Source organism: Sminthopsis crassicaudata, chromosome 4, assembly GCF_048593235.1.
Source record: "Sminthopsis crassicaudata isolate SCR6 chromosome 4, ASM4859323v1, whole genome shotgun sequence".
NCBI classification, from domain to species: domain Eukaryota; kingdom Metazoa; phylum Chordata; class Mammalia; order Dasyuromorphia; family Dasyuridae; genus Sminthopsis; species Sminthopsis crassicaudata.
Window position 1 is genome coordinate 372,627,037 of NC_133620.1, and position 17,097 is coordinate 372,644,133.

General features: G+C 38.7%; 1 protein-coding gene across 2 annotated transcripts in view; it reads left to right on the forward strand.

Annotated features, from left to right (window-relative positions):
* The window catches only part of IL6R (interleukin 6 receptor), a 60,598-nt gene that overhangs the window by 26,280 nt on the left and 17,221 nt on the right, over positions 1-17,097 (forward strand). The window contains exons 4-6 of one of the 2 annotated variants that reach the window (XM_074262154.1): positions 1,160-1,335; positions 2,539-2,705; positions 3,891-4,029. In XM_074262154.1, coding sequence (XP_074118255.1) covers positions 1,160-1,335; positions 2,539-2,705; positions 3,891-4,029 — 482 coding nt within the window. Of the gene's footprint in view, positions 1-1,156; positions 1,336-2,538; positions 2,706-3,890; positions 4,030-17,097 lie in introns of both variants that reach the window. The other variant, XM_074262153.1, reaches the window with a different exon arrangement.

The following is a 17,097-nucleotide window of genomic DNA, read 5'->3' on the forward strand; positions in this document are numbered from 1 at the left end:
TCAGCATTTCCTGGTAAGATAGGCTTTAGGAGGCTCAGTCTTTGAGCTTTCAGGTTGATTCAAACCAAAGTGTAAATGGAGGATAACAAGAGAGAGCTGAGAGGGAGGAGGGAGAGAGTAATGGACTTTTAAGTCTACCTCAACCTGAGTGTCACATTATTCTGGAGGGGGGGTAACCCAAGAAAGAGAAAGAGAAACATTTTCTGCACCGGCAGTCATAGGATCATAGCTGGAAGGAATCTCAGAAGTCTTCTAGTCCAACCCCTTCATTTTGCAGATGAGGAAACAGTCCCATAGAAGTAAGATGACATGCCCAAGATCTCACAGATTATAAAACCAGAAGTGGGAACTCAGGCCAGGCCTTCTGAAAATGGGGCTTTATCCCAGGGTGCCGAATATAGAGGGTACTTAAAGCACTCTTATTTTCTTACATAAAAACATTAGTGCTTAGAACTTAGTAAGATTAATTAGTTATAATGATAATTTAGCAGATAGTGGACACTTCCTAGCTGTGTGACCCTGGGTAAGTCATTTAACTCTTGCTCAATTTCTTCATCTACAAAATGGGCTGGAGAAGGAAATGGCAAACTGCTTCAGTATCTTTGCCAAGAAAACCCCAAAATGGGGTCACAAAAAGTTGGGCACCCCTGAAATGACTAAAAAAAAACTTCTGGACTAGCCAGGGATCAATCTTTCTGTAAAATGGGAATAATATTTATAATAAGCATCTCACTGGGCTACTGTGATTCTAAAATAAGATAAGGTAAGTGAAATGCATTTAAACTCTAGGAAAAAAAGTTTGTACTTAGGATTTCACTGGCAAAAGTATTTCTCAAAAAAGAAAATTCCTTCTACGAATGCATGTTGTCATCTTCTTTGTAATTTATTAACTAAGAAAGTTGCCTAGGACATTTATATTAAATTATGTAATTTATATTAAACTGCTAGCTTGTTAGTCAGGACTTGAACCCAAGACTTCCTAGCTTCAAGATCAGCATTTTCTATACCATGCTGTTCTGCCTTTCATTGTAAAAATGTCAGTTATTGGTCATCAAAATCAGTTCTCCAGATTAGCTATTTCTGGTCGTGTCCAACAGAAGCAATGCAATGGGGAGATTAAAAATAAGATTTTGGGGTTTTGGTTTTGTCTCTCCAGCAGAAAGAAACCCAAGACTTTTCAGAGGCCGTGTCACTACTTGCCTGGGTCACAGAAGTTCTCCTGCTCCTTCAATCTTAGGGAAGATGATAACTACTTCTACTTGGCTATGATATGTGTTACCAATGGGGCTATGAGGAAGTCCAGCAAAGTCTACCCGTTAAGGGGTTATGATACCTGTAAGTATTCCTCTGCCTCCTTCATCTGCTCAGTAGAGGCCCTGGGAGCCCTGGACAGAGGGTGGGTGAGGATAGGGCTTGTTAGTCCTTATCATGGGGTAATCATTTTGTGAGAATTGGGCTGGGGTATGCTGGTAAATTTTTAAATAACAAGCTCTCTAGAAAAAATAATAAATTCTCATGTCATACTCTTAAATTCAATCTCCTTATTTTCCCCATGCCTTTCTTAAGTCTAGATGATCCACAAAACCAAAAACTAAGCCATACTTTGTAGCATTTTGTCGATTCCCAAAATATAAAATTCTCATGCTGAAAATTTAAGAGATGGCTCTAGCCTGGGAAACCTTCATGTGCACGCCACTGGATTGAGGATTAGAGAGCAGGTTGTCTACAGGTTTGAGTACCAGGAGCACTCAGCAGCCTAGACACACTGTTTGGATAACTATCAAGAAGTACTGCCATATACAGCCCTTTTCATAGTGGCTAGAAGCTGGAAGATGAATGGATGTCCATCAATTGGAGAATGGTTGGGTAAACTATGGTATATGAATGTTATGGAATATTACTGTTCTATAAGAAATGACCAACAGGAGAAATACAGAGAGGCTTGGAGAGACTTACATCAACTGATGCTGAGTGAAACGAGCAGAACCAGAAGATCATTATACACTTCAACAATGATATTGTATGAGGATGTATTCTGATGGAAGTGGATTTCTTCAACATAGAGAAGAGCTAATCCAATTCCAATTGATTAATGATGGACAGAACCAGCTACATCCAGAAAAGGAACACTGGGAAATGAATGTAAACTGTTATTTTTACCTTCTGAATCCAATTCTTCCTGTGCAACAAAAAATTCGGTTCTACACACATATATTGTATCTAAATTATACTGTAATATATTTAACATATATAAGACTGCTTGCCATCTGGGGGAGGGGGTTGGGGGAGAAAGGGAAAAAATCTGAATAGAAGTAAGTGCAAGGGATAATGTTGTAAAAAATTACCCATGCATATGTACTGTCAAAAAATGTTATAATTATAAAATAAAATAAAAAATTAAAAAAAAAAAAAAAAAAAAAAAAAAAAAAAAAGAAGTATACTGCCATATAAATGTTTATTGCTAAATATATGGGGAAGGTCTTATGCTTACAGCAGGTATCCTTCTCTTTTCTCTCCCTCTCCTTTCCTCTCCCCAAGTGCAACCCGATCCTCCAGTTGATATCACAGTCACAGCCATAGACAGAAGCCCCCACAGGCTTAAAGTCACCTGGAAAGATCCACCTTCCTGGAACTCCACTTTCTACCGGCTCCAATTTGAGCTTCGTTATTGGTCTGAGGAGTCCAAGACTTATACAATCATCCAGGTCAGTTCAATTTACTTCTCCCTCCTTATATAACGTAAGGGTGGGTGGAAATCTCAAAGAGACGTGCTCTATGGAGATACGTGAAGGAATGATGGTTTCCACAGTTCGGCACGGGCAGTCAGAGTATCATCTGCTTGTGACTTAGTAGAAGAATCCTAGGAAGTTGCCCAAGTGACGAATTTTTCAGTCACACAGTTACTGTCAGCGGCATTTTTGCTGAGGTAGTCCAGTGTCCAGCACACCCTCAAATCAGCTTCTTAAAAGCGTGGGGACTATGGGAACAGGACTGGGCATGTTTGGCGGTTGTTGAGTTTTTCAGTCATGTCCTACTTTTTGGGATTTACTTGGGATTTACTTGACAGAGATACTGAAGTGATCTGCCATTTCCTTCTATGGCTTGTTTTATTGATGAGAAACTGAGGCAAACAGAGTAAAGTGACTTGCTCAGAGTCACATAGCTACTAAGTGTCTGAGACTGGATTTAAAATTAGGTCTTTGGGACCCCAGGCCCACTACTCTATCTACTGTGACATCTGGTTGCTCCTGGCCAGAAATCCAGGGGGTCTTCCCTTCTCAGATATATAATACCTTAGCTTAAAAAGGCCAAGGGCTCCCACTGCATCCAGGGCCATCTGCAGTCCTCCTGATCTGTATCTGGCCCCTGGACCCAAATGGCTCTGAAGGGAAAAGTAACCTTGTACCACTTTCCCTCCCTTAAATCCAATTTATTTGCATGTCATGACATCACCTCCCTGATGTCATGGAGAATGAAGGACCAAGCTTTATGAGTTTCTCCTCATATATTTTGGAGGTTTAAAGTGCAATTGAGCTGTATTATTACTTATCGCCACCAAACTGCCTGATTTGGGTAAATTTCATAGCTGGTTGCCCCATTAAGTGATGGATAAAAGTTACAGAGTGGATTCATGAGTACATATACACTGGAGTATTATAAATCTACGTGGTTAAAGACATTTTGCACTTTGCATTTGCATGTACATATAGTGTGAATGCTCCTGCAGGTGTGAATACCAGAGGGGCAGGTGTTCTGGAGACGTGTTGGGTACCATGTTGGGTTACACAGATGCACACAGGTGACTCTGTTTATATGTGTTCAGGGACATTTATTTCCGGGTGGGTGTGAGTCTGATTCATCTCCTGTGTCTTTGTGGTTTTCTTTTTCAGGAGAAGAAACATCATCAGTTGATTATCAGCGATGCCTTGATTGGCACAAATCATACTGTGCAGATGCGGGCCCGGGAGGAGTTTAATAATGGCAAATGGAGTGAATGGAGCAAGGAGGTCATGGGCACCCCATGGACAGGTAGAATGAGGGAGGGGGTAGCTCCTGTGCCTTTGTTCTTGACTTTTAAAAAAAAAAAGTCACTGATGACGGATGACTGAAAGCAGTAGTGTCAAACTTCAAATAGAAACAGGGCCACTCTGCCACAACTAGGTATCCTTACCAGATGCAAATTGACTTGTTAAGTTCTGTCTGATTCTTCATGGCCCCGCTTGGAGTTTTCTTGGCAAAGATCTTGGAGTGCTTCCCCATTTCCTTCTCCAGATCTTTTTATAGGTGAGCAAACCACTTAGTTGCCTGCATATTTACTTAGAAAACCACAAGTTAACATTACATGTGTTCTATTATATTCTTATTCAGTTTGTTAAATATTTCTCAATTACATTTTGAGCTGATTCAGATGGGTCGCTCACAGACCAAGTATTGACACTTCTGACTTAAAGGACCCTGGAGTTTTAGGAAGATTTAGGTTCTTAGAAGTCATGTACTTCAACCTCCTGTGGGAATTCCCTCTATAATATCCCCCATCATCCGGCTCCCACTCCAACACTTTCAGTGACAGGGAGTTTATCTCACAAGACAAGCAGCTAGTTAGCCTGTTGGCCAGAGTATTGGCTTTGTAGTGAAGAAGACCTGGCCTCAGACTCTTTCTAGCTATGTGACTGGGCAAGTCACTTAAATTCTGTTTCAGTTCCCCAACTGTAAAATGGAAATAATTATAGCACATACTTCCTAGGGCTTAGAATCAAATGAGAAACACTTTACCATTTTTACTGTCATTCATTGTGAGACTTCTCTTTTTCATTCTCTCTTTATTTGGGAAGCAGTAGGCTTTAATGGAAAGAGCACTGGTTGTGGAGTCAGAGGACTTGAGTTCAAATCCTGCCTCTGACATTTACCATCTGTGTGACCTTGGACATTTAACTGCCCTATGCCTTAGTTTCCCCATCAGTAAAAGAAAGGGATTGAACTAGAAAAGATCTGAGGTCCTTCCTATTGTAAATCTTTTAGAACAGTATAAAACAAATATACTCCCTCTTCTATATAACTACCTTTCATGTATTTGAAGTTAGCACTCAAGCTCCTTCCCAGCCCCATAGCCCTGCCCCACATCTTCTCGTACCCTACAGTCCTTGCCCAGGACCTTCAAACTCAGTCTCATTGAATTCTCATGAGAAATGCTTTGTAGAATCCTTGCCAATCTGGATGCTCTCCAATGTCCTTCTTAAAATACGTGGCCCAGAATAGGATACCATTAGTAAATGTGTCCTGACCAGTGCAGAGTTGGTAAAATCATTGCTTCCAGGGATCTGGATACCATATTCTTATCAATACATCCAAGCGCCATAGAACTAAAAGTTCTAAGTTCTGGGTTTGCCACCCTAACCCTGACTTACTGGTTTTCTAACTGTGGGCAGTGAGATGACATCTCTCTGAGTCCTACTTTTTTTATTTGTAAAGTAGCAATATTGACACTAGTACTATCTACCCCTATAAACTTGTGGTAAAGGAGGAACTTTGCAAATTGTTTTCTTATCTCTAAATTTTAGTGATTATGCTGAGACAGCAACTACTTAAACTACTTGCAGTGGGAAAGAACCCATTGATCACTTAATGATAAAGACTAGAATTTGACTACCACCTCTAGTCCGCCCTGTAAGCTCCACTATACCTCACCTCCCCTTTCAGTTCTCTTTCATGTGTAGTCTTCTCCTTTAGAGCTACTTGAAGGCAGGGGTTGACCTTCTGTTTGCTTATATTTGCATTCCTAGCACATCTAGTGCCTGTTATCTAGTAAGAACCTAATAAATGCTTGTTGACTGACTGACACTTTCTACTCGTAGGGCTATGCTCTTTCTTTCCTTTTTTTCTTCCTTTCTTTTGCCCAGGATCACACAGCTAGTAAGTGTTAACTTTCTGAGGCTGACATTTGAACTCAGGTTCCTCTGACTCCAGAGCTAGTGAGCAAAATTGATTTGTTTGAATCCAGTTATAAGGCTTTACATTTATTCCTATTAAGTTGTTTGTTTGTTCAGTGGTTTCCAGTTGTGTCCTACTCTTTGTGACCCCCTTTGGGATTTTCTTGGCAAGAATACTGGAATAGTTTGCCATTTTCTTTTCCAGTTTATTTTATAGCTGAAAAAACTAAGAAAACTTTTATAGATGAAGAAACTGGGGCAAACAGGGTTAAGTGACTCTCCCAGAGACACACAGATAATCAGCATCTGAAGCTACATTTGAACTAAGGGAGATGAATCTTCCTGACTCCAGGCCTGGCATCCTATCCACTGCATCACCTAACTGCCCTTATTATATTATTGGTTGAACCCAATGTTCTATAAGATTCTGAATCTTGATTCTAACATTTAGTTTTCTGCCTCCTGAAAATTTGGTAAACATGCTTTTGTGCCTTTTTTCAAATCTTTGATAAACATGTCCAACAAAATGATACCAAGGACTAATTCTTGGGGTTCATTTATAACAAGGACTTCCTTCCAAACTGCCTTTCATTTCAACCTCTCAATAAGTTGCCCTCCTAACAGATTTTTCCATCTGTTGTCTGAGAACCAGCCTAGCTAAATTAGGAGACGCTTATCACAGCTTGTTTGCAGGCAAGTAAATCTTTTGTGCATGTCAGCTCTTAGAGACCATTTATTTCCCAAATTGTAAAGGGGTTGTGATCCATATTGGTGGAAGGAATAACCACACAAATGGAAAACAGGCTGTTACCAGTATAGTATTTGAAACCTTTCCAGCTTGGTAAGACCAGCCAGAACTTGCATCCTGCTAATATAGCCTTCCAAAATCCAGGGTCATGTGTATTAACAACTACATCCCTCTTCAGTCCAACCATTTATCCAATTCTGAATCTGCAGAATTGTCTCATTTACTAGCTTACATCTCCCCCTTTCCCACAAGAAGAGCATTAAGCAATTTTTTCCCTTAAATTCATATAAATTATATCTCTAGTAGTTTCTTGATCTACAAGTTTAGCAAAAAAAGAAATGAGTTTTTTTTTCCAACATGACCCACTGTGATGAATTCATGCTGATTCTTTGTGATCATTGCTTCCTTTTGTAGTTGTTCACTAACTATCCCTTTAATATTATGTTGTAGAATTTTACCAGGAATTGAAGCCAAGCAATCTCATGGGCTGATAGTTTGCAAACTGTTCAGTTCCTCTGCACAACATATTCTTCATCCAATTTTGTAGCACCTCTCTTATGCCTTCCAATCTTTCCAAGATATCTGACAGTAACTTAGAAATTGCATTTGCCAGCTCTGTCAATGATTGGATTATCTGGGTCATTTAGACCTGATGACTGGACCTCTTGAAAGGAAACGAGGATACTCCTATCATCTACCTGTCTGTCTTGGAATTCAAATCAATATTAGTCACCTTTATTCAGGCCCTAAATTATTTTCTTTGGCAGAAAAAAAACAGAAGCAAAGTTAAGAATTAATCAGGTCAATGCTCTCTCCTTTTGTCAGTGTTATCAATATCTCATCTGCCACAACAGGAAGTTTTTTCCTTTAATAATACTAGCTAATGATAACTAATATTTACATAGTACTTTTAATTTGAAAAGACTTTTACATATGTTATGCCATTTGATCCTCACACCAAACCTATGATGTAAATGTTATTAATGTCCCCATTTTACAGATGAGGAAATTGAGGCTGAAAGGGGTTGAAGAACTTGCCTAGGATTATGCAACTAGTAACTGCTTGATATAGGATGTAAATTTGGGTTTTCCTTACTGCAAATCCAACCCAGCATTCCTTTTTTGATTATCTTATTTTACCCAATATAGCAATAAAAGATCCTTTATTGCTGTCCTTAGTTTTTCTCTCAGATTCATCTCTTTTGAGTTTTAGCCCTCCTAATGCTATTCTTAAAGGTTAATGTCTGAATGAGTTGAATTTCAGGTGTACCACTGTTGGTATCTGGTGAATGCTATCAGTTTACAAACTGTCCTCTTAAATTTTTGTTCTTAATTTTTTCCCTTTATGATTACTTGATACATAGCAAATATATTTTTTTCTTAGTTTTTGGGAAACCTGACAATTATTAAATTTTTTCTTTGTGCTCTACCCTCCACCATCATTTTTACCACATAGATTTCACATTTTTTTTCCACTTGTGTTATTTCCTGGGCTTATTGTTTTGGCTTTAGCTGTTGTTTTCCTTATTTTTCTTTCCAGCAAAACAATCTGTTATTCATTGAGTCTATTGTTTTGTTTATTTTCTTCTCTTGGATATCTCCAAATAGGAATTTTACCATTGTCTTTTCCTAAAATTATTTAGACTTTTTCACTTAAACCCTTTGTTTCATTTCAGCTCTTGATATTTTTACTAGTTCTATTTCCTCTTGAGTTTCTTCAGTATGTCTATTTTCTGTTTTATAGGAAATTTCTAAGTTCATTCCTTGTGTTTCTGCTGCCAACGTTTGAATGTTCTTCCTTTAATTTCTGCTTCTCCTGATTTACATCTCTTCCTATGATATTTTTGTTTTGTTTTGGTTTTTTTGGAGGCAATTGGGGTTAAGAATTTGTCCAGAGTCACACAGCTAATAAGAGTATGAGGCTAAATTTGAACTCAGATCCTTCTGACTCCAGGGTAGGTGCTCTATTCACTGCATCACTGCTCTTTCTTTGCTATTCCTTAAAAACGGTGTTCTTTTGAGAATTTTTAACAGGTTAATTTTTTGTTTGTTTTTGAGATATATTTTGAAATATATATATGTATAATTTTATCATTCCAATGTTCAGAGAGTCCATTCTTTATAAGTTTTAAAGTGCCTTATTCATTCATTTATTTGTTAGCATTTGTTAAACACCTGCCACATGCTAGACACTAGATGCCAGGGATACAAAGAAAAAAATTAAATAGTCCCTGCCCTCAAGAAACTTACATTTTATGAATTCTACAAACACAAGCCATTTGAATTATCAGTTGCATTACACAGTTTGCTCATATTAAGAGTGTGATCATCTAAAGCACCTGGATTTTTTTTTTTTTTGCATAAATTGCTACTAATTCAGTCAATGAGGTAATGCAGACCTATAACAGGGTTGCAGCTGTATGAAGGGAGAGAGCAAGACATATACATGTGATATTGTAAAAGCTTTAGAAATGACCAAACTTGGCAATGTAGAATGGGAGTGAATGAGTTAAATATAACTCTGAAGTTGTAAAACTGGGTGACTGAGAGGATAGTAGTGCCCTCACCAGGGCACTATCCCTCCCTGGTATATATAGATATATATATCCCTGAGTTGAATTATCAATAGATAGATAGAAAGATAGATATATCTATCTATTGATAATTCAACTCATGGAAGCTGATGAGATCACCAAATGAAAAAGTACAGAGGGAGAAGAGAAGAGAGGGTCCATGGTTACTGACCATGACCTGGATGAAGAAAAAACAGAGGAGCCTGAGGTAGCAGAAGAATCAGGAGTCATGGAAATCTAGAGAGGAGAGGACATCCAGAAAAAGAGGATGATCAACAGTTCCAAAAATCACAGAGATCATTAGTGACCTGGAAAGAACATGATTAAATTTAGAGAAAGCTGATGAGATAGGAAGTCGGACTACAAAGGATGTAAGAGGGAGAGAAGGGAGATTTAGATTGTAGATGGTTTTGTCAAGGATTTTAGCCAAAAAGGTGAAGAGAAATATAGAAGGATAGTTGGTGGAGATGGTTGGATAAAGTCAGAGCTTAAAGGTGGAGAAGACAGGTGTTTGTAGGTAGCAGTGAACTTGCCAATACATAAGCTTAAAAAGTAGTAAGAGTGGGGATGAGAGAAAGTACAGTGTACTCAATGCAAAGAAAGATGAGAAGAAAAGGATCACCTCTTCATGGGTGAAGGAGGTGGTAGAAGGCAATGGGTCTGAGAACCTTCAAGGATCAGTGGCTGCTCATCCGTGCCTTAACCAACAGTCTCAGAGAGTTAAAGCTAAGGTTACCCAAGTGGCAAACCCAGCACTCAAACCCAGGTCTCTTGACTTGTTCTGTCTAGCCCTTAAAAGGATCAAGCGGTGAGAGTTGCAAAGAGGCAAATTCGTTGGCTTCTAAAAGCCTAAATCCTAATGTTGTTGACTGCCTCTCCCCTTCCAACGCTTGTGACATTTGTCTCTTCTTACCTGTCTATCCTTCTTAGCTCCCTTTGGTGGATCATCATCCATATCGTACCCTCTAACTTTGAGTGGCCCCAAAAGCTCAGGTATGGGCTTTCTTCTGTTCTATACCTTCTCTCTCAATGACTTGATTAGCTCCTGTGGGAGCCCAAATCTATATATGTAGTCCTGACTTCTCTCCTGTGCTCCATTCTCTTATCACCAGCTGCCCATTTGAGATGTCAAAGTGGAGTTAGATAGCCCAAACTTAACATGTCTAAAACAGAACTCATTAGTTTTCTCCTAAGACCCACCCCTTTTCTGACTTGCTTTCTGTAGATGGCATCACACTTCTGATCCTCCAGATATACAACCTTGGAGTTATCCTTAACTACTCAGTCTCCTTCATATCATATATCCCATCAGTTAACACATTCTATCTATTCTGTCTTAATAATTATAATAATAATAATATGTAGCTAGCATTTATATATAGCTTTAAGCCAAGTGCTTTGTAAATAGTCTCATTTTGTCCTCATAGCAACCTCAAAAGGTAGGTGCTCCATCTCCCACAGGCATTCCTTTCTCTTTGCTCACATAGCTACCATTCTGCCTTTATCATCTGTCTCCTAGATCATTGCAATCTTCTCCTGATTGGTCTTGCTGTCCCAAGTAAATTTTCTTTCTAATCCATGCACATATAGTTGCTAAAATGATTTTCCTAAAGCATGGGTCTGATTATGTCACTTCTCTGCTTCAGTGATTATGTAATATTTCTGGGATCAAACAGAAATGCTTCTGTTCCTCATTTTAAGATCTTCTCAATCTAGATCTAGCTGATCTTTCCTGACTTAGATAATGAGGGAATCCCACAGAGCATACAGGAAGTTGTCACTCCTGGTTTCAGCTAACTTTGTGGGAGTACTGAGGCTGGCTTCCAGCCACATATGAATCATTGTTAAGGCACTGTGAAATGATGAAGATGCCCTTAATTGGATACTGAGCCAGAATAACAGGTGACTCAGTGTATGTACCAAAAAAAAAAAAAAAAAAAAAAAAAAAAAAAAAAAAAAGCTTCCACCTGATGGACATTTTGAACTCACAAAATTGTGAGCATCCTGGATCATTGCAGAATAAATGTTCATATGCCAAAGACCAGGATAGGATAAGCCCAAAAGAGATGTACCCCAAACCCAGGTGCAGGCTTGCTTAGGCAGGACAGATACTTTAGTGGCCATGTGCTCATATCTGCTTATAAAGCTAGGCTGGAAAATGGCTTGGCCACCCCTCCTTCATCCAAGCAGGTTGAAAACAGTATTTGCTGTACATTTCTGCACAGAAAAGCGGAGGACAGAAAAGGGGCAGATCAGTCCCTTTTGTGTATCCACTGAGTCATCAGTTCCTCTAATTTAACAGCCAATCATAGAACTCTTTGTCATCTCAGTAAACCTCTCATCCATGAGTCATATACATGACTGGAAGCATATCCCAAGAGGTCATTAGGCACTAGTAAGAGCTGTCTGAGAATGCTCTGTGGGATGCCCTTGTATCATGCATTATATATTATTTCCCTTGTCTCCTCACTGTAGTCCAGCCAATCTGGTTCCTTGATATTCTTCACATACAAGACTCCATCTTTTCTGTCCTTGTCTTCACATAATCCCATGCCTGAAATGCACCCCTTTTCACCTCCAATTCTGAAATTTCTTTAGTTTTCTTCAAAGTTCAGTTTATCTACATTAAGATCCTCCCCCATGCCAGTGTCTTTCTCCCCCAAATTACCTTTTATTTATTGAATGTAGAATGTAAGCTCCCTGAGGACAAAGACTCTTTTATTTTTGTCTTTGTATCACCAATACCTAGCACAGTGCCTGGCACACAAGTAAGTGTTCAATAATAATTAATTGATAAATAATTTACAAATAAAAATGTAGGAAAATAATTATAATTAATAATATAGTAAAATTATAATTATAACTAAATATAAGCATTATAATAGTTTTTAGTTAACAATTATATTAATAATTGATTGATACAGGAAAACCTGTTAATAATTTAGTTATTCAAAAGTAAAATGGGCTACTTTCAGAGATAGTGGGACCCCCTTTTTGGGCGTTTATGGTATTTTACAGACAAGTTCCTTTTCCAGGTATTCCAAATTGAATTTGAAGGTGTCTGAGATCCCTTCCAGCTCTGTGACAGCTAATCCAGGCTTAGCATTGAACTCTATCCAGCTGACCTAATGGCCAGAATAGAGTGTCTTAACACCCCACCCCAGTGACTGCTTTCTGTGTTGATGGTGTCAGTGAGGAAAGAACAGCAATTTGATGCTAATAACACATGAGTGGAAATGGCCCGAAGATGCATAGCAACCATTTTCACAAAGGAGATATTTTATTTGATTTTGCAGGATCACTTATTATCTGTGGGAGGGTTTTTTCTTTTTTTCTTTCTTTCTTTTCACTTTAGAAATGACTAAAGCTTATAGTGGCCTAGTCTGGATGGCCTCATAGGATCTAGAATATTTTAAAGAAAATATTAAAAAAATAATTGGGTAATCCCTACCAGGCAGGAAAAAGGGCCTTACCAATCCCTCAGAAATCCCTTTAAATGTCCCTTTCTGACCTCTCATAAATAAAACCTTGTTACAGCTTTCAGGCTCACTAAGCACCTGCTCAGATATACTGGAGCACATTCTAGAAGCTTGTGTTTATGTCTATCTGGACAAAGGGCGGATACTCTTTAGACCCCTAAGATCTTTTCTAGACTGGAAAGAGAAAATTCTCCATTGCATTTCAGAGTCAGAGAATAATTCTTCCCTCTGATACTCTGATACTGTGCTTGTCCCTTTCTGCTCTCAAAAGGGCAGATCTGTGAATAGCATTAATCAGTTCATTAGCATTTAAAGGCTCTTTGTGTCTTCCCTTTGCCCACAGGGTCAGTTTTTCCTTACTCTTCCATCCCACTTTCTCTCTTCTTCCTTTTGTTTTGCTCTCTTACACTTTGCTCTTTCCTCATTTTCTGTTTTTTCTGTCTTTTCACAAAATTCAATAATCTATATTCCCTAGGTATTTTTATTGTTGTCCATTTGTGTACAATTCTCTGTGATCCCATCTGGGGTTTTCTTGGCAGAGTTATCACGGGGTTTTCTATTTTCTTCTTCAGATCCTTTTACAGATGAGGAAACTGAGGCAAACAGAGATAAGTGACTTGCTCCGGGGTCACACAGCTAATTAAGTGTCCGAGGCTAGATTTAAACTCAGGAAGATGAGTCTTTTTGACTTCAGGTCTCCCACTCTATGCATTATGGTACCACTTAGCTGCCCTAAATGGCATAAGTTGATATATTTGTTGCATTTATTGAATAGAACATTGCATTTTCTGGTCTTAATTTTAAAACTGGGTACCTTGAGCATTTAAAATTCCTCATTCTCAAACCCAAATCCAATCCTCCAAATTAACTAATTAAATTACTTTTTATTTGAAGGTTGTCCTCAATTCATTTTTTGGTAGATCAACAGTCCTTGACTAAAAACAAAATCTTTTCCATTTTTTATATAGATTATTTCCAGTTGCAAAGTGAAGTGAGCACAGAATACAATTAAGGAAAATGATTGTTGTTTGAATTATACAAAGTACATACATATGTATATTTACATAGTTTTATGTGTATATATATATATATGTATGTGTATATATATATATATACATATAATATTTCTTTTGTTAGGTGACATATTGGGCAATATACGTAAGCCCTCTAGGCCTTAAATTGATAATCTATAAAATGAGAATGTTGATCTAGATGACCTCCAAGATTTCTACTGCTCTAAGGCTATATTTCTAGGGTTGATCCTATAGGTGTACACTTTAGATGGAATTGCAACTATTTATCAAGTTGTTTTGTTTTCATGATGTCAGCTTTCTGACATGACTTCCATGAAATGATTTAGCCTATTAGTTCTTTGGTGCTCTTTTTGCCTAGTTTTAGGATGAATCTCCTCATAAGGTAAGGGCAGCTTGGTATTTCAGTGAATAGAGCATTGAGCCTGGAATCAGAAGTTCAAATCCAACCTCCGACATCTGTGTGTCCCTGGGCAAGTCATTAAACCATTTACCTCCGTGCTTCATCTGTAAAATGAGCTGGAGAATAAAATAACAAACCACTCCAATATCTTTGCCAAAAAACTCCAAATGACATTGGGCATGAATGAACAATAATAGTAACTCATAAAGCAGAAGGATCAGTCAGTAAGCAGTTATGAAGTCTCAACTACCATGTGCCAGGTACAATGATGAGCCTTAAGCATCAAATTGAAAACCAAAACATTCCGGGCTCAAAAGAGTTTACATTTTATCTGAGAAAATCATACTTATCGGAGGAGCAGGGAAGGGGAAATGAACAATTGGAAAGATAGAGAAAGGCTTCATGTGGGAGGTGGTACCTAAGTTAAACTTTAAAGAAAAGTAGGTAGAGATGAAGGAGAAGGGCAATCCAGGTGTGCAAGGGCATGTAGATAGAAATGAAGGTTGTGTGTGAGAAAAAGGGAGTAAAAGAATTTGGAAATATAATGCATGAAAGGGTGTAACAAAACCTGGAAAAGTAAGCTGGAGCCAGATTATGAAGGATTTTCAATGCCAAAGAGAGGAATTTGCATTTTATTCTAGTAAGCCATTCGAGCTTTTTGAGGAGAGGAATGACACAGGCAGTCCTTTGCTTTAAGATGTCACCATCTATGAGAATGTGTTGGAGTGAGATGGGACTGGAGGTAGGGAGACCAGTTAGTGAGAGTCCAGTGAGAGGTGATGAGGATTTGAATTAAGATAGTTATTTCTCTGGTTAGAGAGATGCAGCTAGCTGAGAGAGAAGTTGTAGAGAAGAATCTACAAGACTTGGCAATCAGTTGTTTACAGGAGCTAAGGGAGGCTGAAGAAATGAGGCTGATTCTGAGTCTAAATGATTAGAAGAATGGCGATAAGGGGCAGCTAAGGTGGCGCAGTGGATAGAGCACCAGCCCTGAAGTCAGGAGGACCTGAGTTCAAATCTGGTCTCAGACACTTAACACTTCCTAGCTGTGTGACCCTGGGCAAGTCACTTAACCCCAGCCTCAGGGGGGGGAAAAAAAAAAGAAGAATGGGATATCTTCAACAGAAACAGAGAAGTTAGGAAGAAAGGTGGGTTTGGTGATGACATGAAGATAATGTTTTGGGATACATCAGGTATGAGAAGCCTATGGAACATCCAGTTGAAAAATCCCTAATGGGGAATTGGTGGTATGGGCCTAATGCTTGAGGAAAAGACTAGATTAACATATGAGATCTGGGAGCCATTTGCAGAGTTAATAATTGAATCAATGGGAGCTGATGACATCACAGAAGGAAAGACTAATAGAGAAAGTAAAGAGTATAGAGAAATAAGAAAGAAAATCCAAGACAGAATTTTAGGGTTCATACCTGACTGGGGAGTGCCATGGTTGAAAGAGACTGTGGAAAACCAACAGGGAACAGTGTCACAGAATGCCAGAGAAGAAAGTACATCCAAAAGGACAAGGTACCTAACAATATTAAATGCTGCAGGGAAGTCACCAGTGATGAAGAGCCAGCAAAGATTATTGCATTTGGCAATTAAATTATGATTATTAACTTTATAAGGATTAGTTTTAATTGAGTAATATGGTTGTCAGATTGCAAAGAGTTGGGGAGAAGAAATAGAGGCAATGTTGTAAAAGACTTTTTCTAGGACTTTGATTATAAAAACACAAAGATATAGAAGGTGATAGCTATTTTAATTTTCAGTTGGTCATCCTTTACCCAAAGTTGTAACAAGGACAGAGCAACTCAGGTTTTATCTCAGGGTTCCCATATTCCACAGAGCCATGTGCTCCCTTCCAAAGTCAGGCACCTACAGTTATCCCCTCAATCCACTGTCCTCTGCTAGCATTATTTATGCTGCACAGCAGGTACCACTACTGAGAGCTCCATTCTTCTTCTGGGACTTTCCTCATCCCCATGCCCCCACTTTTCATTTCAACTCTGTTGAATGAAACAACTGAATCAAAGGTGGGTTCTTCTCTCTGTCCTTCTGTTATTCCTCCCAAGTGGAATTTGCTCCAGTTTCTTTAATGTCTGGTTTTGACTAGATTATAAGCTCCCTGAGGGCAGGAACTGTCTCTTCCTTTCCTCTTTTCCCTCAGTGCCCAACATAGCACCTTGTCCACTGCAGATATTCGATAATTCTTGGTAGACTTCAACTGAACCACATTACCGGGCTCATTTTTCTTCTGCTGATAAATAAACTCTTCATCTTAAGGCTGCCATCTTCTCCATCCACTTCTCTTGGCTCTCCCATGGAGAAATTCATATAGTGTCCACACTTGACATTCCTTGGCAAGTCCTCACAGTGGTATTTTTAACTTCTTGATGTTGGGTCGATGAACTAAAGAAGAAATAATAAATATTTCAAAACCCAGAAGACATTCCACTACATTCTCGTCATATTCCAGTGCCCACTTGTCAGTTCTTTGTCCTCTTGATACTGCGGAAGAGTTAGTTCTCACAGAGAATCTGAGAATGTTTACAGAGAAAGGCCTTTAAGAAGTGATCTGGACCATCCAAGCTTTTAACAAGTTTCCTAAGTTAATGCCATAATCATCAGAACTTTTTCCATTTTTAAAGCCAAAGGGATCTTAGGGAATAGCCCAGAACAGGCTAGTTTGATCTATAGAGTATTGTGTTTAGAAGAAGACCCTGGGCCAAAGTCCTTGCTCTGACATTTATTAACCAAGAGACCGTGGACAAAACATAAAATTTCCTTAAGCCCCTGTTTCTGTAGCTGTAAAAAGGAGGATGATATCTACTTTGGAGGGTTTGAGAGAAATGAAGTCTATAAAGTATTTTGTCACAATAATGGCCAGATAAAAGATCTTCTGGGTAGAGGGAGTTCCTGTTTGGAAACCCAGGGTG